This window comes from Cavia porcellus, unplaced genomic scaffold (genome assembly GCF_034190915.1).
Source record: "Cavia porcellus strain 051 isolate PalLab524CR breed Dunkin Hartley unplaced genomic scaffold, mCavPor4.1 scaffold_1, whole genome shotgun sequence".
Classification (NCBI taxonomy): Eukaryota; Metazoa; Chordata; class Mammalia; order Rodentia; family Caviidae; genus Cavia; species Cavia porcellus.
In genome coordinates, this window is record NW_026947484.1 from 212,449,788 (window position 1) to 212,467,460 (window position 17,673).

General features: G+C 47.6%; 1 protein-coding gene across 2 annotated transcripts in view; it reads right to left on the bottom strand.

Annotated features, from left to right (window-relative positions):
- Positions 1-17,403, bottom strand: part of Rhoq (ras homolog family member Q) — a 37,352-nt gene extending 19,949 nt beyond the window's left edge. For both annotated transcript variants that reach the window (XM_063229090.1, XM_003472932.5), the window contains exons 1-2: positions 17,091-17,403; positions 16,490-16,548 (exon numbers count right to left, since the gene is read on the bottom strand). In XM_063229090.1, coding sequence (XP_063085160.1) covers positions 16,490-16,548; positions 17,091-17,232 — 201 coding nt within the window. In that variant the 5' untranslated portion in view covers positions 17,233-17,403. The remainder of the gene's footprint in view (positions 1-16,489; positions 16,549-17,090) is intronic.
- Between the last annotated feature and the right edge of the window lie 270 nt (positions 17,404-17,673).

Sequence of the window (17,673 nt, forward strand, 5' to 3'; positions counted from 1 at the left end):
CATAGGTTCGGACCTTCTGAGTCTGAGTTAGACTTGCTAGCTATGTGGCCTTGGGCAAGCTACTCCCTTGCATGGTTCCTTCCTCTACCTAATGAACTGCTGTTGCCATGAAGAGCAAAGGGTGCTTGGCCGGTCTGGCGGCCTGAAAACCACACCCACTCAGGGATGTTCTTTTTCTGTTCAGTTTCAGATTTGGGGCAAAGGAATACATGGGCAGGAAATAAGAACTGGGGATGAACTGACCTTGAAAAGAGCATGCAATGTTTTGCTGGTTTCAATAAATGCATATGTTTACATGCCTACCTAGGAAATAGCTTGACCAACAATGCTCAAAAATGCAAATAACAACGCACAATGAGCCTTGAGGAATCATGAGGCACCTGGCTCTGGTATAGCCACCAAATCCTCCCTGGCCCCTGCTGCACACAGCCAGGGCAGGCTTTGGCAGCTGACTATAAAACACTGACCGGACATTCATTTACACCAGCATCCTCTGCATTCCAAAAAGCAGAGTTACTCCCAGAGCTGCATTTCCCACATTGAAAAGCCTGGTCAGGAAGACCCAGTGACACTTGCCAAAGCAAATCAAGGGCCAGGGAAATAAAATCAAACCAAAGCAACACTGCAGGTCATGAGGAAACCAGAACCACCACCAAACTCAATCAGAAAAGCACCAGATAAACTGTACTTTCACATACTCAGGGGTTTCGAGCCAACTCTTTTTTGTGGACTGTCATAAAACCCTTGGAGGCAGCACTGAGTCAGGTACACGCGTCCCCTCTTCCCCCCAGTGCAGTGCAGGCAGCATCAGATCCCACGCACCGAGTGAGGTGGTGAAGAAATCTTCCTGGAACACCTGGGCCCATAGGAGTGGATTTAAAGTTCAAGATTGCAGCCTACAGCCTGGCTGACTTCCACAGGAGGCTGCAAGCTTCCAGTTCTGAGCCCTGCCCTGTGTTAGCCACGAAATGAGCCCCTCGGTCATCAGTCTGCAGTCTATCACTGAAGTCAGTGTTCTGTGCTGCTTGGATAATGAAATGGTATGTCTTCCTCACAAGCCTTACGAGTCCGTCAGAAGTGTAGCTCACAGTAGAGAGCTAGCATACACAAGGCCTTGGGTACGTCCTCAGAGCTATAAAAATAAAATAAAGCAAGGCAAATAAAAAGCTAGTGGTTTACTAAGGAATCTGGTGAGATCCAGGGAGCAGGGTAAAGTCATGAAACAGTGGGACGCAGATGTGGGACCAAAAACCTGGCCTGAGGCCTAGGCCTGCCGCATGTATTACCTTACAGGGTCTTTCCGTGTCTAAGCCTGTTTCCTCATCCATTAAAAAAAAGGAAAGGGATTGGGCAGATAATACTAGTGACCTCAGGAAGTCCTTGCTATGATCAAATGGGATAAACAACTCCAAAGGCCTCGAATACAGGCACAGATTAATGACCTAAGACCAAGACAGCTAAGTGCCACAGGACTTCAGAGCACACAGAGCACATCCACTCTTGAGGACTACAAAAGGCTAAGGCCAAACAGAGAAATCACCTAATGTGCCTGTGTTACCTCCCTCCCAGCACCGACCTTCACAGAGTTGCTGGCTTGCCACTGTACCTTTTGGAAAATCCAAACTCATTAGGCTAGTGTTCCAGGCCACCCACGGCTGGCACAGGCTCCTCTGCCAACCTTAGCTTCAACAGCTTCCCTGATGCCACCCACTGTTGCCAAAATGGATGCAGCCTGCTCGGCACCCACCTTCATGCTCTCTTGCACACCTCTTCCATGCTTTCCTCTATTCTGGAAGACATAGTCCTTTCTGGGCCCCTCTGTACCCCAACAATAGTCATATACCTATGCCATCTCCTCACCTAGGAAACAGCTCAGGTCACCTTCTAAGTCACTGACACCACAAGATAATTAATGTATGGTGGCTGTAGGAGGATACCCAACTATTTGAGATAAGGTTACATGCTGAGAATTACATTATCGAAAATCAAACCATAGTTACAAGTGTGGGTTGTACTAAGGTGACTGACATCTGAAAACACCCAAATATAACCAAGGTAAGTGAAATGCAACCAAAAAAAAGCTGTAATCTAATGGCGTATGTTTTGGTCTATCTGTAAAACGTGTCGCCTGAAAAAGTTACGAACTACACAGACCTTATAAGAGTCCAGCAAAGCACAGCTTACATCATTGGATTATGAGTATTTATCTATCTTTGTCCATTGGTAGGGTCCACCAGTCTGGACCATGCTCACACATGGAAGGAAAAGGCCATTTTTCTAGGACCCAGAGGAAATGAACTTTCTGTAAGATACCCAATTCTTTTTGCACCAAAGCCTAAGTTTCAGGCAAGATTCTTACACTTTCTTTTTCCCCAGGAATATTGAGGCAAGCACTGGAAAGAGAAGCCGCACTATGACTGTGTTCTTCATATTTATGTTTCCAATTATAAAACGGGGAAGACTTCAGTTAAATCCCAGCTGCCTGAACAAATACATTTATCCTGGATGGTTCCAAAATCCTCTAACATGTGCTGTAATATTTTTTAAAAGGCATAAAGCCACAAGGACAAAACAAGTATGAGAGGAGACAACAAAGAGAATTTTATAAGCTGAAGGCAAAAGAAAAGGAAACTGACTTAGTAGACCCAGGGAGCAGATCCTGAGTCAGCAATGAGGGAGGTTAAGCCCAGCCCGGGCCACCCAATGCGACATCCCAAGGGTCTGAGGTGTGGGGACTGCAGCAGCATGTCCTCTTGGATCTAAGACAAAAACAGAGACACAAACAAAGAGGTGGGCAGAGAACCAGCTTATGTAGAAGCTTGATCCCAGATCCCTTTCTCTATCATGGTATATTTCCTAACCCTGGTGAAAAGCAAAGGATATTTATTCTCTAGGAAGGGCAGAAGAGAAGATGCCTAGATGGGAGATGTCTTAGGGATGTTCCTAGTGCCTGGGACAAAATACCTCACACCCAAAACTTAAAGGAAGATACCTTATTTTGGTTCATATTTTAGAAACTGCCGTCCTTGCATGATCAGCTGGTTCTAGGCAGAAGCAGCATGGTCTGATGGAGAAACACTGCTCACTTCATGGCAGCCAGGAAGCAGAGTAAAGGGCAGAGGCAAGGAGAGAGATACACCTTCTCAAGGCACAGGCGCAGAGATGGGCCTCTTCCACCAGGCCCCTCCATAATTCAATCATCGCCCACAGTAATTCTATAATTAACTCTTCCTGCTTCTGAGCCCATGAGGCTTTGGGGGGACCTCTAGATATAAACCATAACAGGAAGACACCAGGCTTGGCTGCAGACACTGAATCACTGAAAATTGAGCCCCATTCTGCTTCCTCTAAGTCCTTCAGAGGACACCATCAGTCCAGCACCAGCCCTCCTCTGACAGAAAAGGGAAGATTATTTTCCGGGGAATATGACCAGTCTATCAGGAAGGTCAAAAACCCCCTGACCTTGCAGATTCCCCAATGGGAAGCCTTACAGATCACAGTAAAACAGTTTTCAATGGGGTGGGGAAAGCATGGGATGGCACTGATTCAAAGGACATTTGGCAATGTCTGGAGACATTTTTTATTGTAGCAACTGGTAGAAGGGTGTTAATGGCATCTAGTAATAAAGGCTAGGGATGCTATAAACATCCTACAGAGCACAAGACAGGCTCCCATAATAAGGAAAAGTCCAGCATAAAATGTTCAGTGTTGAGTGGAGAAACCCTCAACTCCAGGGAGGATCAGAATCCACCAACCCACTCACACCCAGATCTGCCCATGCTTGATGTCAAATTACTCTTCATGAGGAAATGCCATGTTAAACAGATAGAGATCAAAACGAAAGACTATACAAGAGGACCAAAAGTTTGAAAGAATCACAAACAGATAAATAAGAAACAAGGTCCATTCAAAGGATGAAAACAAACCAATAGAGACCACTCCCTGCAGAAATACAGACATCAGACTTAACGGAATCCAAGGAATCCCAAGGAAAAGGGTTGAATTAGCTGGATTCAGTCATTCCATACTGTGCACAGCTGTCCCCTCTATGTGCAAGGAATGCATTCCAAAGCTCAATAGATATCTAAAACTGCAAATGATACTGTGTCCTGTACACACTATGTTTTTCCTATACATAGATATCTATGACAAAGTTTAATTTAGAAATTAGGCACAGTAACCAATAATAAAGTAGAACAATTTAAACAGTATATTGGAATTTTTAAAATCGTTAAAGGACTATCATTTCTGTCCTCAAGAAATTACAGAAAATATTCCACCAAAAAACAAGCCAGACCAGGAGAGGAACATTAAAAGCAGAATCAGATGATAGCCAAGCATGGTGGTATGTATGGGTAGCCCCAGCTGCTCAGGAGGCTAGGGCAGATAGCTTATAAGTTTGGGGCCAGCCTGGGCAACTGTAAGAGACTCTGTCTTACAATGAAAAAGGAAATGCAGCTCAGTGATAGAGTGATCAAGTTCAACCTCCAGTATCACACACATTTAAAAAAAAAGGATTATATCAGGGAAGGAGATTACATCACTGAAGAAATTCCCCCAAAATGGAGCAATAAAACAGTGACAGAGCGGGTGAAAAATGTAAGAAAATCTGAAGACCATCTCAGGAACTCCAGCCTTTAAATGTACAGTAACAGAAGTGAAGTAGAAGTGGAGAATTCAAAGACGTGAACCACAAAATTTCTCAGAATCAAAAAGACATGAATTTCCAGATGGCAATGGCTCACGATAGCCAGCAAGAACCAACCATAAAGTCTACGACTATGAAATTTCAGAAAGTGAAATGGCAGATCCCAACAATTTCCAAAGAGTAAAAACAGGTCTCTAATAACAGATTAAGGATGAGATTTGTATGGAACTCTGAACAGCATAAACAGAAATAATGGAAACAACGACCATGAAATGTGTGGAAAAAACACAGCAGAAAGACTGTAAATTTGAGGCCATCCTTGACAACTGCCAGAGATCCTATCTCAAAATGAAAGAGGGCTGGGGATGCAGCTCAGTTTTCAAACGATCAGGTATGAAAGAAATAAAAATATTTTCAGACATATGAGGGTCAAAAAGTTTGCCCCTAAAAAATCTACTCTCATGAAACTACTAAAATACACCCTGTATCGAAGTGAGGGAACACACCGAGAAGACATGAGATCCTGAATGCAGGGAAAGAACACTTTCAAAGAGTGGCAGAGAAAGGGAATCCCAGAGAGCAGCTGTGCAGCGGTGAGAGACATCTGCCCAGGCTGCAGCAGGTTGCACGGCTGAGGAACACACATGCCTGACTGCACACAAAGGCAAGTTTGGGGAGAAACAGGGAGCCGTACAGTGAACACTGAGCAAGGGAGCAAATGAGTTAGCTATGAACACCAGAGAGACAAACTGGTACAAGAAGGAAAAAGTAGTCAGTACGCTCCAGCTCTCAGCTAGGAACAGGAAGAAATAAGCGAGGGACCCCATCACTGGTCAGGCTGAAAATTCTAATTCCACTACTGCATGCAAAAGGAGGGATGGGAAAGACTGTATGCAGCCAAGAGAACGGAAGCCTTCTTGCTCATGCTGTGAATGTCATAAGGGAGGGGGACTTGTCTTTTCTCGAGGGGAAGAGGGGAGAAATCTTTTGCTTCTTCGTAACAGGACGTTATAGAACCACTGACAAATGCCCAGTCCCCCAGTACTGGGAACTGAACCTTGCTAGGCCAGCACTCTACCACTGAGCCGTATTCTGACATATGTCTATATATTTTATTTTGAGACACGGTCTAAGATGCTAAATTGCCCCATCTGGCCTGGAACTTGCAAGGCTTTTTCCTCCCTCAGACTCCTGAGACACTGGGATTACAGACGTGGGTCACAATGCTGGGCTCACTGACTTTTAAAACAGCTACGTTACAACTTCAATGAAAACAAAATGACTTATTTTTAGTGGGGGAAAGAGAATAGAGTAAATTTCTCAAATTACTCAATCTCACTACTGAGAGTTAACCACTTTAACATTTTGATTATCTGGTTCCCATTTTCTCCCTGTGTATTATATTCAAAGTTGTAATGATGCTATACATAGTTCTGATTCATGCTTTTTCACACTTAACACATCATTAGCTTTCTACATGTCTTTAAACATTTTTGAAAGCATAGTTCTTAATGGCTGATATTATTCTAGCATACATTATTCTATGATTTTTCAAGTCACTTTTTACTACACATCAATGTGTTCATAATTTATCACCATTACAAATAAGGAGAATATCTATATTTTATAGAGATCTTCGTGTACTCTGAATGTTTCCTTCGCATAAATCCATAGAAATGTATCACTGCAGATTCAAGGGTCTTTGCCAAACTAATCTTCAAACTGGTTGTTTCCAGTTTTACTTCCAGTACAGTGTAGAGTATCCGTTTTCTTTCCTCCTGAGCATCAGTTTTTCCCATCTGGTAAAAGTTTTTATTTACACATTTGCATGGTGTATTTTCATTGGCTACTTGCTTTTTGTGAACTACTGGTTTATGTCTTTTACTCATTTTTCCACCAGGACCTCATTTATACTTTGGACTCTTATGAGATAACATAAATCAGACCTACAGATCCAGTGATCCGTGGACTCCCCAGTAAACCATTTCTGAATAGAGGTGACTCTACAGAGCCCATCCAATCTGGGAGAACCTGGCCCAGGAGACAGGGCTCAGGCACTTTTATGACTTCTCATCCTTGACCATTTTTGCAGGGCAGCCTGCATTCTACTTGTATTTTGGTCAACTGTATAGATTTTTTTCCTTCCGGTGGGTTCTGTAAACCACTCCTGCAGGCCCTGCACAGAGCAGTCCTCCTGTAGGCCTAGACTCGCTGGAGGACAGTACATCCCTGCAGCTAGCATTTTACCCAAATGAACCAAGCAGACTTCTTGCTAATGAACTCTACAATGAGTCCCACTGTGCTTAAATGGGTGATACACCAAAACAACCCCTATTCCCTGATTTTAAAGTCCTTCAATACTATCTAGACGGGTGAGAATCCCCCTTCAAAAAGCCAATAAGAAAGCCAGCACAGAGGCGATTTACAGTTACAATAATGGTACTTTCCACAGTAATCTTGCCAACTCTGACTTAGCGCCTAAGGGACCCAATCCTTGCACCAAGTACTAGTGCCACAAGCCATTTCCTCTCACTGGCTCAGAGTCTCCGTAAGAAGTAAAGATCTATGTGGTGAACGCCACATTGCAGCCTAGAGACAACTTGCTTAGCTGAAATTCAAAAGAGGGATGTGCTTCAAGAAGGGAGGAAGCCACCAGATGCCTCAGTCTCAGACTGACCTTCTCATTTCTGTGTGAAGCCTGGACGTAGACCTGCAGCTCCTGTCTTTGGACAAAGTCCCAGTACAATTAGAGCAGAAATGCTCCCTACCTTACTTCTCCAACCTCAGGCCCAAGGCTCCAGGGCCAACAAGGCATTAGAAACACCTCCAGGTACTAAGTGGACCTCCTGGACCTGGCTGGCTGGGGAGGACAGTCCTTTGAAATTAAGCTGGGATAAATGGAATTGTAATTGACCTAGACAGTCAGAATTAAATAAATGTTCTCTCTCAGTGGCAGCTCTTAGAGGGGGCCTACTTCAAGCCAACTCATTTATAATCCCAACCATTAGGCTTCTTGAAAAAGGATGGTTTCTCTAGCTTGGAACAAGTTTGAAAAAAGAAAGGAAAGGAAACATTTTAAAGGGAGAATGGAGAAAGAGGGCACTTGTGTGCTAAAGGCTTAGGACGGAACAATTACTGCCAAAGTGGGTGTTGGAGTAACAAAGCCCTTCCTCTTCATCCAGCCACTCCTGAGCCCTGCTTGAGGAGTTTAATAGAAGAAGGAGCCGTGGCCTGTCCAACACCTCATCAGTAGGCACAATCCAAGCTGCCCTCTGACACTACTCAGAGCGCTGACCTCAGCCACAATGAGCAGAGCATATCTACTTGGTTGCTTAATGAAAACGGCCTGGGATTTAGGCCACGAGTACTGTGGCGCCTACTATATGCACAGCCCCAAGCCAGACTGCATACCAGTGGAGCCAAGCATGCCTAATGAAATCTTGCTTCCCTTTTAGGCAGCCCCAATGGCTGAAGGATTTGATTCTGCCCAACAAATACCGAGTCCCAAATGTGGATAAGAACGAGAAAGGGAGAACACGGTGCGTGGGGAGGTGTTTGGTAGGGCAGAGGGCTAAAGAATAACTAAATCATGTCCCCTGCATTCTGAGGACCATGTGTTAGTGGGGGCGTTGGGGAGGGCGGGTGCAGGTGGCTTGTTGGGAGAAGGTACATGGTACACAAAAATAGTTTCAGTGGCTCTCACATTTTTGTCTGCATAAGAATGACCTGAAAGGCTTGGAATAACAGAGATTTCCTAGAGATTTTAATTCAGGAAGTCTGGAGGGGAGGGCGGTCTAAGAATCTGGATGCCTAAGTAGTAACCAGGAGACACAAGTTGCTGGAGGACCACTTTGAGAGCCTGGGCGGTAACTCAAACCCTTGCTGAGTGGCCAGCACACCCATCTCTCTACCTGCGTGTGCTCTCTACCTGGACAGGCCCTCCTCAACTGAGCTCTTATTACCAATTCATCTCCATGGGAGAGCTGACCCTGGCCTCCTCCACCTCCCCACAGAACAGAAAAGACACACCTGCCACTTGCAAGCTGCTCTCAGATGGCAATCTGACATCAGGTCAAGGCTAGTGGGAAGAGGAGGACACAGGGAGCACAAAAAGGCAAGGAGGAACATGGCCTCCTTGGGCTAAGGAAAGTTTACGTATTATCTAGCAGAAGATCTGCGACCACACATTTGGGCAAAAGTCATTAACCTTCCAAACTGCTCATCAGCAATGCAGCACAGGTACCACCGCACAATGTCCCTTTCAAGGAGGCACAGTGGTTTATGGGCAAAGAGACTCAACTTCATGGGAACCAACAGCAGCAACCCTACCACGTTCTACTTCTAGAAACAGTTCCACCAACTCCTCTATCCAGAAAAGCAATGTGTCTGGAACATACCTCTTGCAGGAAAATATTTAATATTTACGTGGCCTGAAATACAGGCCACGTAAAGAGGGCTTTGTTTTGGTCAAGCTGACCAGAGTAAGTTAATATGAAAAATTCAGGACTTGGGGTCCGAAGCTGCCCCTGGAATGTGGGCTTTGGCTTTTATCAGCTGGATAGCCTGGAGCAAGTCACATAACCTCCTGAACCTTCAAATGGAAGCAAATGAAGCAAATACTACCAATTCCCATGACTCATGGAGCAGGTGAGAGGCCACAGCGTGGCACCAGATGCCACCTGTTTGACAGGGTCTCACTATATATTCTTAGCTGGCCTTGCATTCACTACTAGACCCAGAGGATTAAAGATTTGCACTACCATTTCCATTGTCTTTGCCTTTCTTTTGTAAGCCCCCAAACCTATCTGAGTCTGTGGAGTCCTGCAGATCTGGAGATGGTTTGTTCACTTCTGCTAGCAATCACTCAAAGAGAAACAGCAACAGTAACATCCTCTCCCCCACTTTCTTTTCTTTCATTCAAATCAACAAGCAACATAGCACCAGATTAGTATCTTTCTAATTACCAAGTTGTAACTCACAAGGTGTGAAACTCCATTATGTAGCAATCAAGCCACTCCTCATTGTTATCACTGACAGCAGGGACCTAATGCCCATGAAGATCCAAGTGGGGACCCCTATACCTGCTTCTCCACACCCAGGATAGGAGTTTCCTGTACTTTCTGCTTGTGTGACATTCAGTACAATGCTTCCCCAACTTTTAACTTTGTGGCACCCTGAAAAAAGGAGGTGCTCTGTTCAGCATACTTGGGGTAGACACAGGTAGGGGGGCTGTGGGTGAGTGATCAAGGCAAGACTGCTCAAACATGAAGGGACAGTGAAGTCCTAGGCTGCCCCTGACCACAGAGAAAACTGTTCTCTGGGAGCTGGGAAGTTCTAAATGGGTCCAGTAGCCTTACTAGGAGGTACTACCATAATCTCATTTGACCAGTAAGGCCACAGGTCTCTTACTAGGGAGCCCTGAAAGCAAAGATCTTTCAACAGCTTCTCCTGCCGAGGACCCCGCAGTACTCATTCATATGTGCTGGGCCTTTCTGCAGTTTGATCACCCTCGTTCTCCATTGAAGGTTGAAGGTTAAACATGGCTGGTACTGAATCCACACCTCTGAAACCAAAGTGGAATGGTGTTCCCCACGCTGACCTGGGCCATCACTTGAAATTACCGCTGGGATCATGTGGGGTGACTGCACGGATAATCTCTAGTCCTTCAGCCACTGCAAGGTATAAACTGCTCCTGACTCCCATCTCACACAGCAGGAAAGACCTGAAGGGCTGAGCTAGCTCAGCTATGCACGTGGATAGCTAGGATTTAGTTAGTCTGCAGCCCACTGCCAAACTGCCTCCTGCTCAGAGGATCAGGGAGCAAGAGGTCTTAAGAAGGATGCACAGGCCTAAGCCTGGTGGCCATGAGGCCTTCTGGCCCTATATAAGGAAAATGCTGGTGGCCCACTGCATACCAATTTGCTTGTTACTCCTTTGGCCCTTGGAGACTTCAACTGGATTAACAAAACTTTCCTAGGAGAGGGAGTATGCCTCATCCTACCATCAGTTATACTCAGTTTCTGGTTAGCCTTTTAAACAAGTTCAGATGATGGTCAAATGAGAACAAGCTGATTTGAAGACTTTTTTTTGTCTTTTTGAGACAGGCTCTCACTACGCAGTTCAGGCTGGCCTTGAGCTCACTTTGTAGCCCAAGGTGGTCTCCAACTCGCAATGATCCTCCTGCCTCAGCATTCTGAGTGCTGGGATTACAAGCATGTCCCACCACGCCTGGCTCAAAGACATTTTTGCTAGAGGCCTTTCACGTTCCAGCCACGGGGCTAGGCCCTGGGGATGGGATGGGATGGATAAAGGCACAATCCCGTGTCCTTGTGGAGCTCAGAGACAACAGATCCAGTCCAGGAAATGGTTCAAGAGTAGTCTCCCAGGTAGCTGGAGGGTCAGCCACCTTTCCACCTCAGACTACCCTGCAGGCCCAGCAGCTGCACCAGGCACTAAAAGAGGAACAGCAAACTGCTGAGGACAAAGACAGTCACTCCCGGGCCCAGAAGGACCAAATTAGGGCAAAACTAAGCCCCTCAGAGTAAGAGGGAACAACCTACCATGAATATGAATTTTAGTTTTTAAAATGTGTGGTCTTTGGTTAGTTTGTCCCTAACTGCCATACATTCCCCCTCTGTGCAGCCCACCCTCCTATCTGAGCCTCTCAGTGGCACCCGCTGCTGCCAGCACATGTGTGCTTGCTAGAAACTGATACCCCCATGGAGCTGCTTTGTTTTAATACCATGCGGTCTCATCTTCGGCAAACCCCAATTCCACAACAAAACCGCAAATGCCCAATACTCTAGAAGGCCTCTAATCTGAGGAGTTTCATATCAAGACATGGGCTGGGGTGTCCCTCAGAAGTAGAATATGCATAGGCCATGGGTTCTGAATCAGCACCACACACAAGACACGAAAGTCACCTTTGCCCTATCACGGCAAACACAGAAAATGACAATATACCCTTAGTCCCTCTTTGGGCTCTCTATTCCTCTGGCCCCCAAGCTGATGGGATAGCATCTTGGCACACTCATAACACTCATGCCTGGTATAACTGCTGGGAAGGTTTGATCCAAAGAATGGAAATATCACCACACCTCTGAAGACCCAGGCTACAAGTGGAAAAGCTAGAGAAATTGGGTAGGCGTACCCACTGCTGAACCAAGCCAGAAGCCAGGCAAAGCCAGTGGGCACTGCCCCCACCCCAAAGTCCCTGCCTCCAGCTGTAGTCTGAATTGGCACAACCCAAATCGATACCAAAGTCTTAAAGACAGAAGCACTGGGTATTCTACACAGTAAAGGTTTTAAAGTCAACAAAGGCCATCCACTGTCCCAATGCAAAGGAAGAACCCAGCATTCCTGGGTGATGTAGTACAGGCTAGAGTTATAAATAGCTTCTAAAAAGGTTAGCAAAATGCACAGAAGATAAATCTACAGGAGGTTACTAAGGGAAACCAGGATGTTCAGTGCCAGAATCTCACCTGTTGCAGCAGAGGTCTGGAAGCAACCCTGTGGCTGTTTCCAGACTCTGCTCCACGGGTCCCTCAGGACAGGAATGCAGGGCTGCAGGAATGGGGAATTTGGTGCTGTGGATGGACACTTCCTAAGTTTCACCTTGGTTCAGTACAGGCCCTCTCCAAAGTAGAAAAACCTTTTTCCAAATCGCTCTCTCTGATTCCCATAAACCCACTCCCTCTCCACTTCCTCCTCTGGGAAAAGTCTGTCAGGAAAGATGTTATGTGAAGAGCCGGATGAATGCAATACCTTTCCCTTTTCCCTCTCTACTTTTCTATCATGCTGGGCCCTTGGGTGTTGCCCCATGAAATACAGAAAGAGGAGCTCACTAAGGCTGCTTTGGGTGGAGATGCCATTTATCAAGGGAAGCGACTCCCTGGCCACCCAGTGGCCTTGTGGGGCAGGCACAGCTGCTGGACAATGTCAAGTGTGAAACAAATCTCATTTGTCACTGAAAAAAGCTGTCTCAGGGAACAGTAGTATGGATAATATTTATAGCTCTCCTGGCTACATCCCTGAATTTGTGTGTTTAAGTTTTCACAGACATACGTAGCAACAGCATGGCCAAAAAGCACACACACACTTCCACACACTAAGACAGTAGCTAAATCTGGAATTCTAGGGATCCCAAAGTCACCCCAACACACATCCTCCTGAGTTTGGGTATTCTGGGACCTAGAATAAACTAGGCTTTAGTTCTTCCCTCTTCAGGGTATCAAGTTCTGCCTTCCTGCTAAGGATTAAGAGATCAGATTAGAGCTCACAGTAAGAGAATAACTTGCCAGGCAGCCCATGGGCAGTAGGCCATGGGCTTGTCTGGACAGTGGGAAAGTTCTTCCCACTTCCCCTTTGCTACAAACAGTGTAGAGACAGAAGAGAAAATCTACCCTTCAGACTCCCCCCAGAGCAGGCAGTGGGCCTGCTACAGAGCCAGTACTGAAGACCCAAAAGCCAGCAGGAAAGCAGAAGCTCCACTGAGGCCTGGGCAGAAAGCCAGACCTCCACAAAAGGTCCCAGTACAGAGGAAGGCGCCTCCATCAACTTCCACTCCAAAATGCTTGGCAGTCAAAATGTCACATTGCTGTCCTTGGACTACCCAGGGCTTAGCCAAGAGAGGGGAGGGCTTCTCTTTGGGAAGGATGCCAGTGAGCAAGCTGAGACACTGAGGAATGTCTCCAAGTAGGCACTTGATGGGAACTGATGTCTAACACGCTCTATTATCATTCTCTGCCTCTTTCTCTCTCTGCTAGCAGCAGCAGAGGTCAGGTGGAAAGCAGCCTACTCTAGAAGGCAAAATGTCATCTACTTTGACAATCCCTTGATTGTTGGATTCCTAATAGTAAACTGAGCAAATGATGCCCATAGCTTTGAACTTGACTGGGGTCACAGAGAAGGCCACCAGTAAATACAGGAAACATGCCAACTTGAGGGAAGTGCTGTTGCTATTATTTAAATAAATACAGCGAGTGCCCACGTGCATGAGAAAACATTTGAGAGAGAAGGCAACTGCCTTCCAGCACTGTGAGCTTCCTCCTCCCTTCTTAGCTTTCTGAAAAAAGAATGAACTGAAGCCTACATATGCCACCTTCTTCTTAAACTCAGGTATTTCTCTTCCATTAATGGGGTCCCATCCTTCAGCAGAAAAGATTCTAGCACCTGGTTCTAGTGAAATTTCCATCAACTCCAGACAAAATGAACGTACCATCCCCTTCCACCTGTGACCCTCTCCCCACAATATAGAGAAGTGCAATAATTTCTTGCAGTATCACAACTTCTTGTACTATGCACAAAGAATAGTGCCAGCTGCTTTTACGTAGGTTAAAGAATTTAAGACAGCCTACAATCTTGCAGTGTAGATTCTAATTATCTACATTTTTATTATTATAAACAAAGTAAACAGCTAGAGGCACATCACAAACACAGCAATGGGGAGCACTGAACCCAGGCCTGTTTGGTTTCAAAGCCACGGGCTTTCCTTTGCTGCCCATCAGGCCTATGCACACGTGCTTGCATGTTTGTACACATGTACACATGTAAGTGCATGTAAGTAAACTTAAAACGGACTCATAAAGACTTTAGTGATCAAGCATAAAACAAAATCTGCATATGGCCAAGGCATCTGACCCTGACACCACCACCTATAGGAACATCAGCTTACATTACCTTTCATTTGTTCTTTGCACTCCCAGATGTTTAGCACAGTACTATGGGTACAACTTAGACCCCACCTTGCTAAAGTTGCTTATTAGAAACCAGAGATGAAGCATTACTGTCTTTGATGCAAAAGAAGTCTTAGCCACTGGGAGAACAACCAAGGGGGCCTAACCCATATCTGGGCCAACAGGGTAGGCATCCCACCACTGAGTGAAACTAGTCCTGGGGTATTTGAGCTTCATGTTGATGCTGCTTGGCATGTATCTTACAGTCTTCCATTCGAAAGAGCAATTATGATGATGGATGGAAGGCCCTAATTTTATGAGCCAACTCAACATGGGGTACACCACTAGATTTAAATTTCCTGGTTTGCACAGGTAACATACAACTCTCACTCAGAAAACAACTGTGAAGACACCAGGTATCACAACTATGTGTACACAAACAACCCAACCAACTTGGGGGCATCTCAGGTACTTCCATGACTTCTTGTGTGCATAACCACAACTGTGGCTGCCTCATGCCCGATGGGTAGAAAGCACTTGCTAAGGTGAGTCGGGCTTGAGAGTGCACAGAAGTTCTGACATATGCATGTGCACTTGCGTGGCAGCATGTGATTGAAAAAATTATCACAGTGACAAATAAAGGAAGTAAGGGGAGAGGACGTCGTGAGAGAAGTTAAACTTAAAGACAAATTTTTTCTTTTCAGCTCTTTTCAACTAGCAATGCTAACCTCTTGTTTATCAACTGTGCTACTTAAAATTCAGTCCAGATTGAGTTTTGCCTTTTTCTTCTCTATCTTCTTGCAATGGTAGAAGGAGTACTAACTACATGGCAGGCAACCCAAAGGCCCTGGAAAGCGGAGAACTGGCTGCATGGATTTGGGCACTTGGTGACTGGGAGTGGCCTCTGACACTCTGAAGTGCCAGCACTTGTGCATCCTCACATGTTCTGCATCCTCACAACATCATCCTCACATGATTTTGGCCACATCAAGGCACCCCCAACAAGACACTTTAGAATCCAACACAGAATCTGAGTACAATTCTGAAAGCCAAACCTAGACAAGCTACAAAAAACACTGTTCCCTTTACTGAATGCCAAATATTTGCCAGGCTCAGCATTAAGCATCTGGGCATACAGTATCTCCACAGGGAGATGGTCTCTTTGTTTTTAAACTCATTTTACATATAAGGAAACTCTACTACTGGACTTCCCCTAAAGCCAAGTCCTTCAGATGTTCACATGTCCCCAAGGACTCAAGCCTGCATGACATGCAGAAACTTCTGCCCAGTCTTCCTGTCAAGTCAGAGCTGGAAGTTGTGTGTGCACAACTTCAGCACACACACAATCATTTTAGTCCCAGAGCAAAAGTGGATCTGAGGACACCGGACTGGGACAGCGATATACAGAGAAAGTCCCAAGAAGGCACAGCCCAGCCACTTCTGATGTGCAAACACTGGCCAGAAGCTGCAGGGAGAATGCATTTTCTTTCTGCACAATAATTTCTCCAAAGAAAACCCAGACAAAGTAACCTGGTCTTCTTGAGAGGGAGGAAAGCTTTGCCTCCAAGATTCACATTGAACTCTTAACCCTGCCCCTCCATGCCAGCCCCAAGGAACGACCGGATCTGGTTGTTGTTTCTTTTCTTTTTTTCCCTGTGGTCCTCTGTTAACACTACAAATTATGTTTTCAGGGACTCAAGGCCCAGATTGCAATGATGTTGTAATAAACATAACCAGGACCAAATGCCTTCCCATCATGTTAGATGATGCCATTTCCCACCAATCAGACTCCTCGGGCAGGCAGACCACTCACCAATGAGGGACCAGACAGAGGCTGCGAGGGGGAGACCTGGTCATCTGCAACTAAAAATAAGGGCGCTTCACCATTGGCCTGCCACTTTGCAACGGAGTTGGGACCCACACACCCGCTGCCACCCAGAACAACACACACAGGCAAAAACTTTCGCAGCCCAGGGGTTCATAAGGGTGGGCTAGTCTGCATTTGTTTGTTTGTTTGCTTTCTTAATTGGCTGACTTGAGAAAAAGCCAGTTCCAGGGGGAGCCCTGGCAGACACACCCTCCCACCTAGACACCTGGGTCTCCAGGACCCTTCACAGACACACAGAACTGGGGAGGGGGAATGTCGGGCAAAGGCCGAGACACTCACCTGTCCCGCCGTGTCATAGAGTCCCAGGAGGTACTGCTTGCCCCCCACAGTGACGCTGACTGCAAAGACAGAAGTGGGGGTAGGGACAGAAGCCCACAATGACCTGGGCTCTGGGGCAACTCCGGTCCCCACCCTGACCCTCCTTTTCCAACCCATAAAAGACGCATGCAGCCGCTCCCCGGGAGATGTTACCCCCTTTTCCTTGCATCCAGATCACAGTGAAGTGGCTTGAAATAGGGTGTGATGCCCCATCTTCGCTCACTCCCCTCAAGTCCCACAGCCACGTCTTGCATGATATCCCCCAAATATTTTCCCCAGGGGCTAAGGGCTTGAGGCTATAGGGCAGGTGGTGGTGGGAAGGTCAAGAAGGGCACCGGGGCAACGGGCAGTGGGGAGAGCAGGTCCGGTTGGGTGGACAGTAGGCAGAGTGGGAGCTGTGGCGAGGGGCTGTGGGAGGCTCAGCCTGGGAGCCCGGCCGGCGCCGGCGCAGGGCGCGGGGGAGGGGAGCGCAGCGCGCTCGGGGGGAGGCGGCCGGGGGCTCTGCCAAAGTTGCTCCAAAGTTCCCGGCCCGGGGAGCTGCCCCTTGGCATTCGCGGCTCACCGGCGTAGTGGTCGAAGACGGTGGGCACGTACTCCTCCGGGAAGGCGTCGTTGGCGTAGCTCATGAGCAGGCACGTCTTGCCCACCGCCCCGTCGCCCACCACCACGCACTTGAGCATCAGCGCGCCGGGCCCGTGAGCCATGCTGCGGCCGGCCGGCCTCCGGGCATGGTCCCCGCGCGCCCCCGCGCCGGCCGGGCTCAGCCCCAGCGCGCCAGGGGGGGCCGCTGCCGCCCCCCCAGCCCCATGCAGCGAAGCCCCCCGCCGGAGGGGAGGGCAGGGGGCGCCGGGTCCGGGATGCAGCCGCCGCCGCCGCCTCGGTCGCTGCCACCCGGGTCCCCGCGCCGGCCCCGTTCCCCGCGCCCGCGCGCCCGCTGTCCCCGCCGCCCGGCGCCCGCGCCCTCTCCGCGGCCCGGCCTCCCCGGGAGGCTCCGCCGGATCATAAGACCGGCCGGCCCCAGGGGAGACGGCAACTTCGCGGAGGGCGGCCGCGGGGAGGGGCCGGCGGCTGTCCCCGCCCCGGCGAGTCCCCGCGAGGGCGGCAGAGGGCGCGGAGGAGGAGAAGGAGGAGGAGGAGGAGCCGGG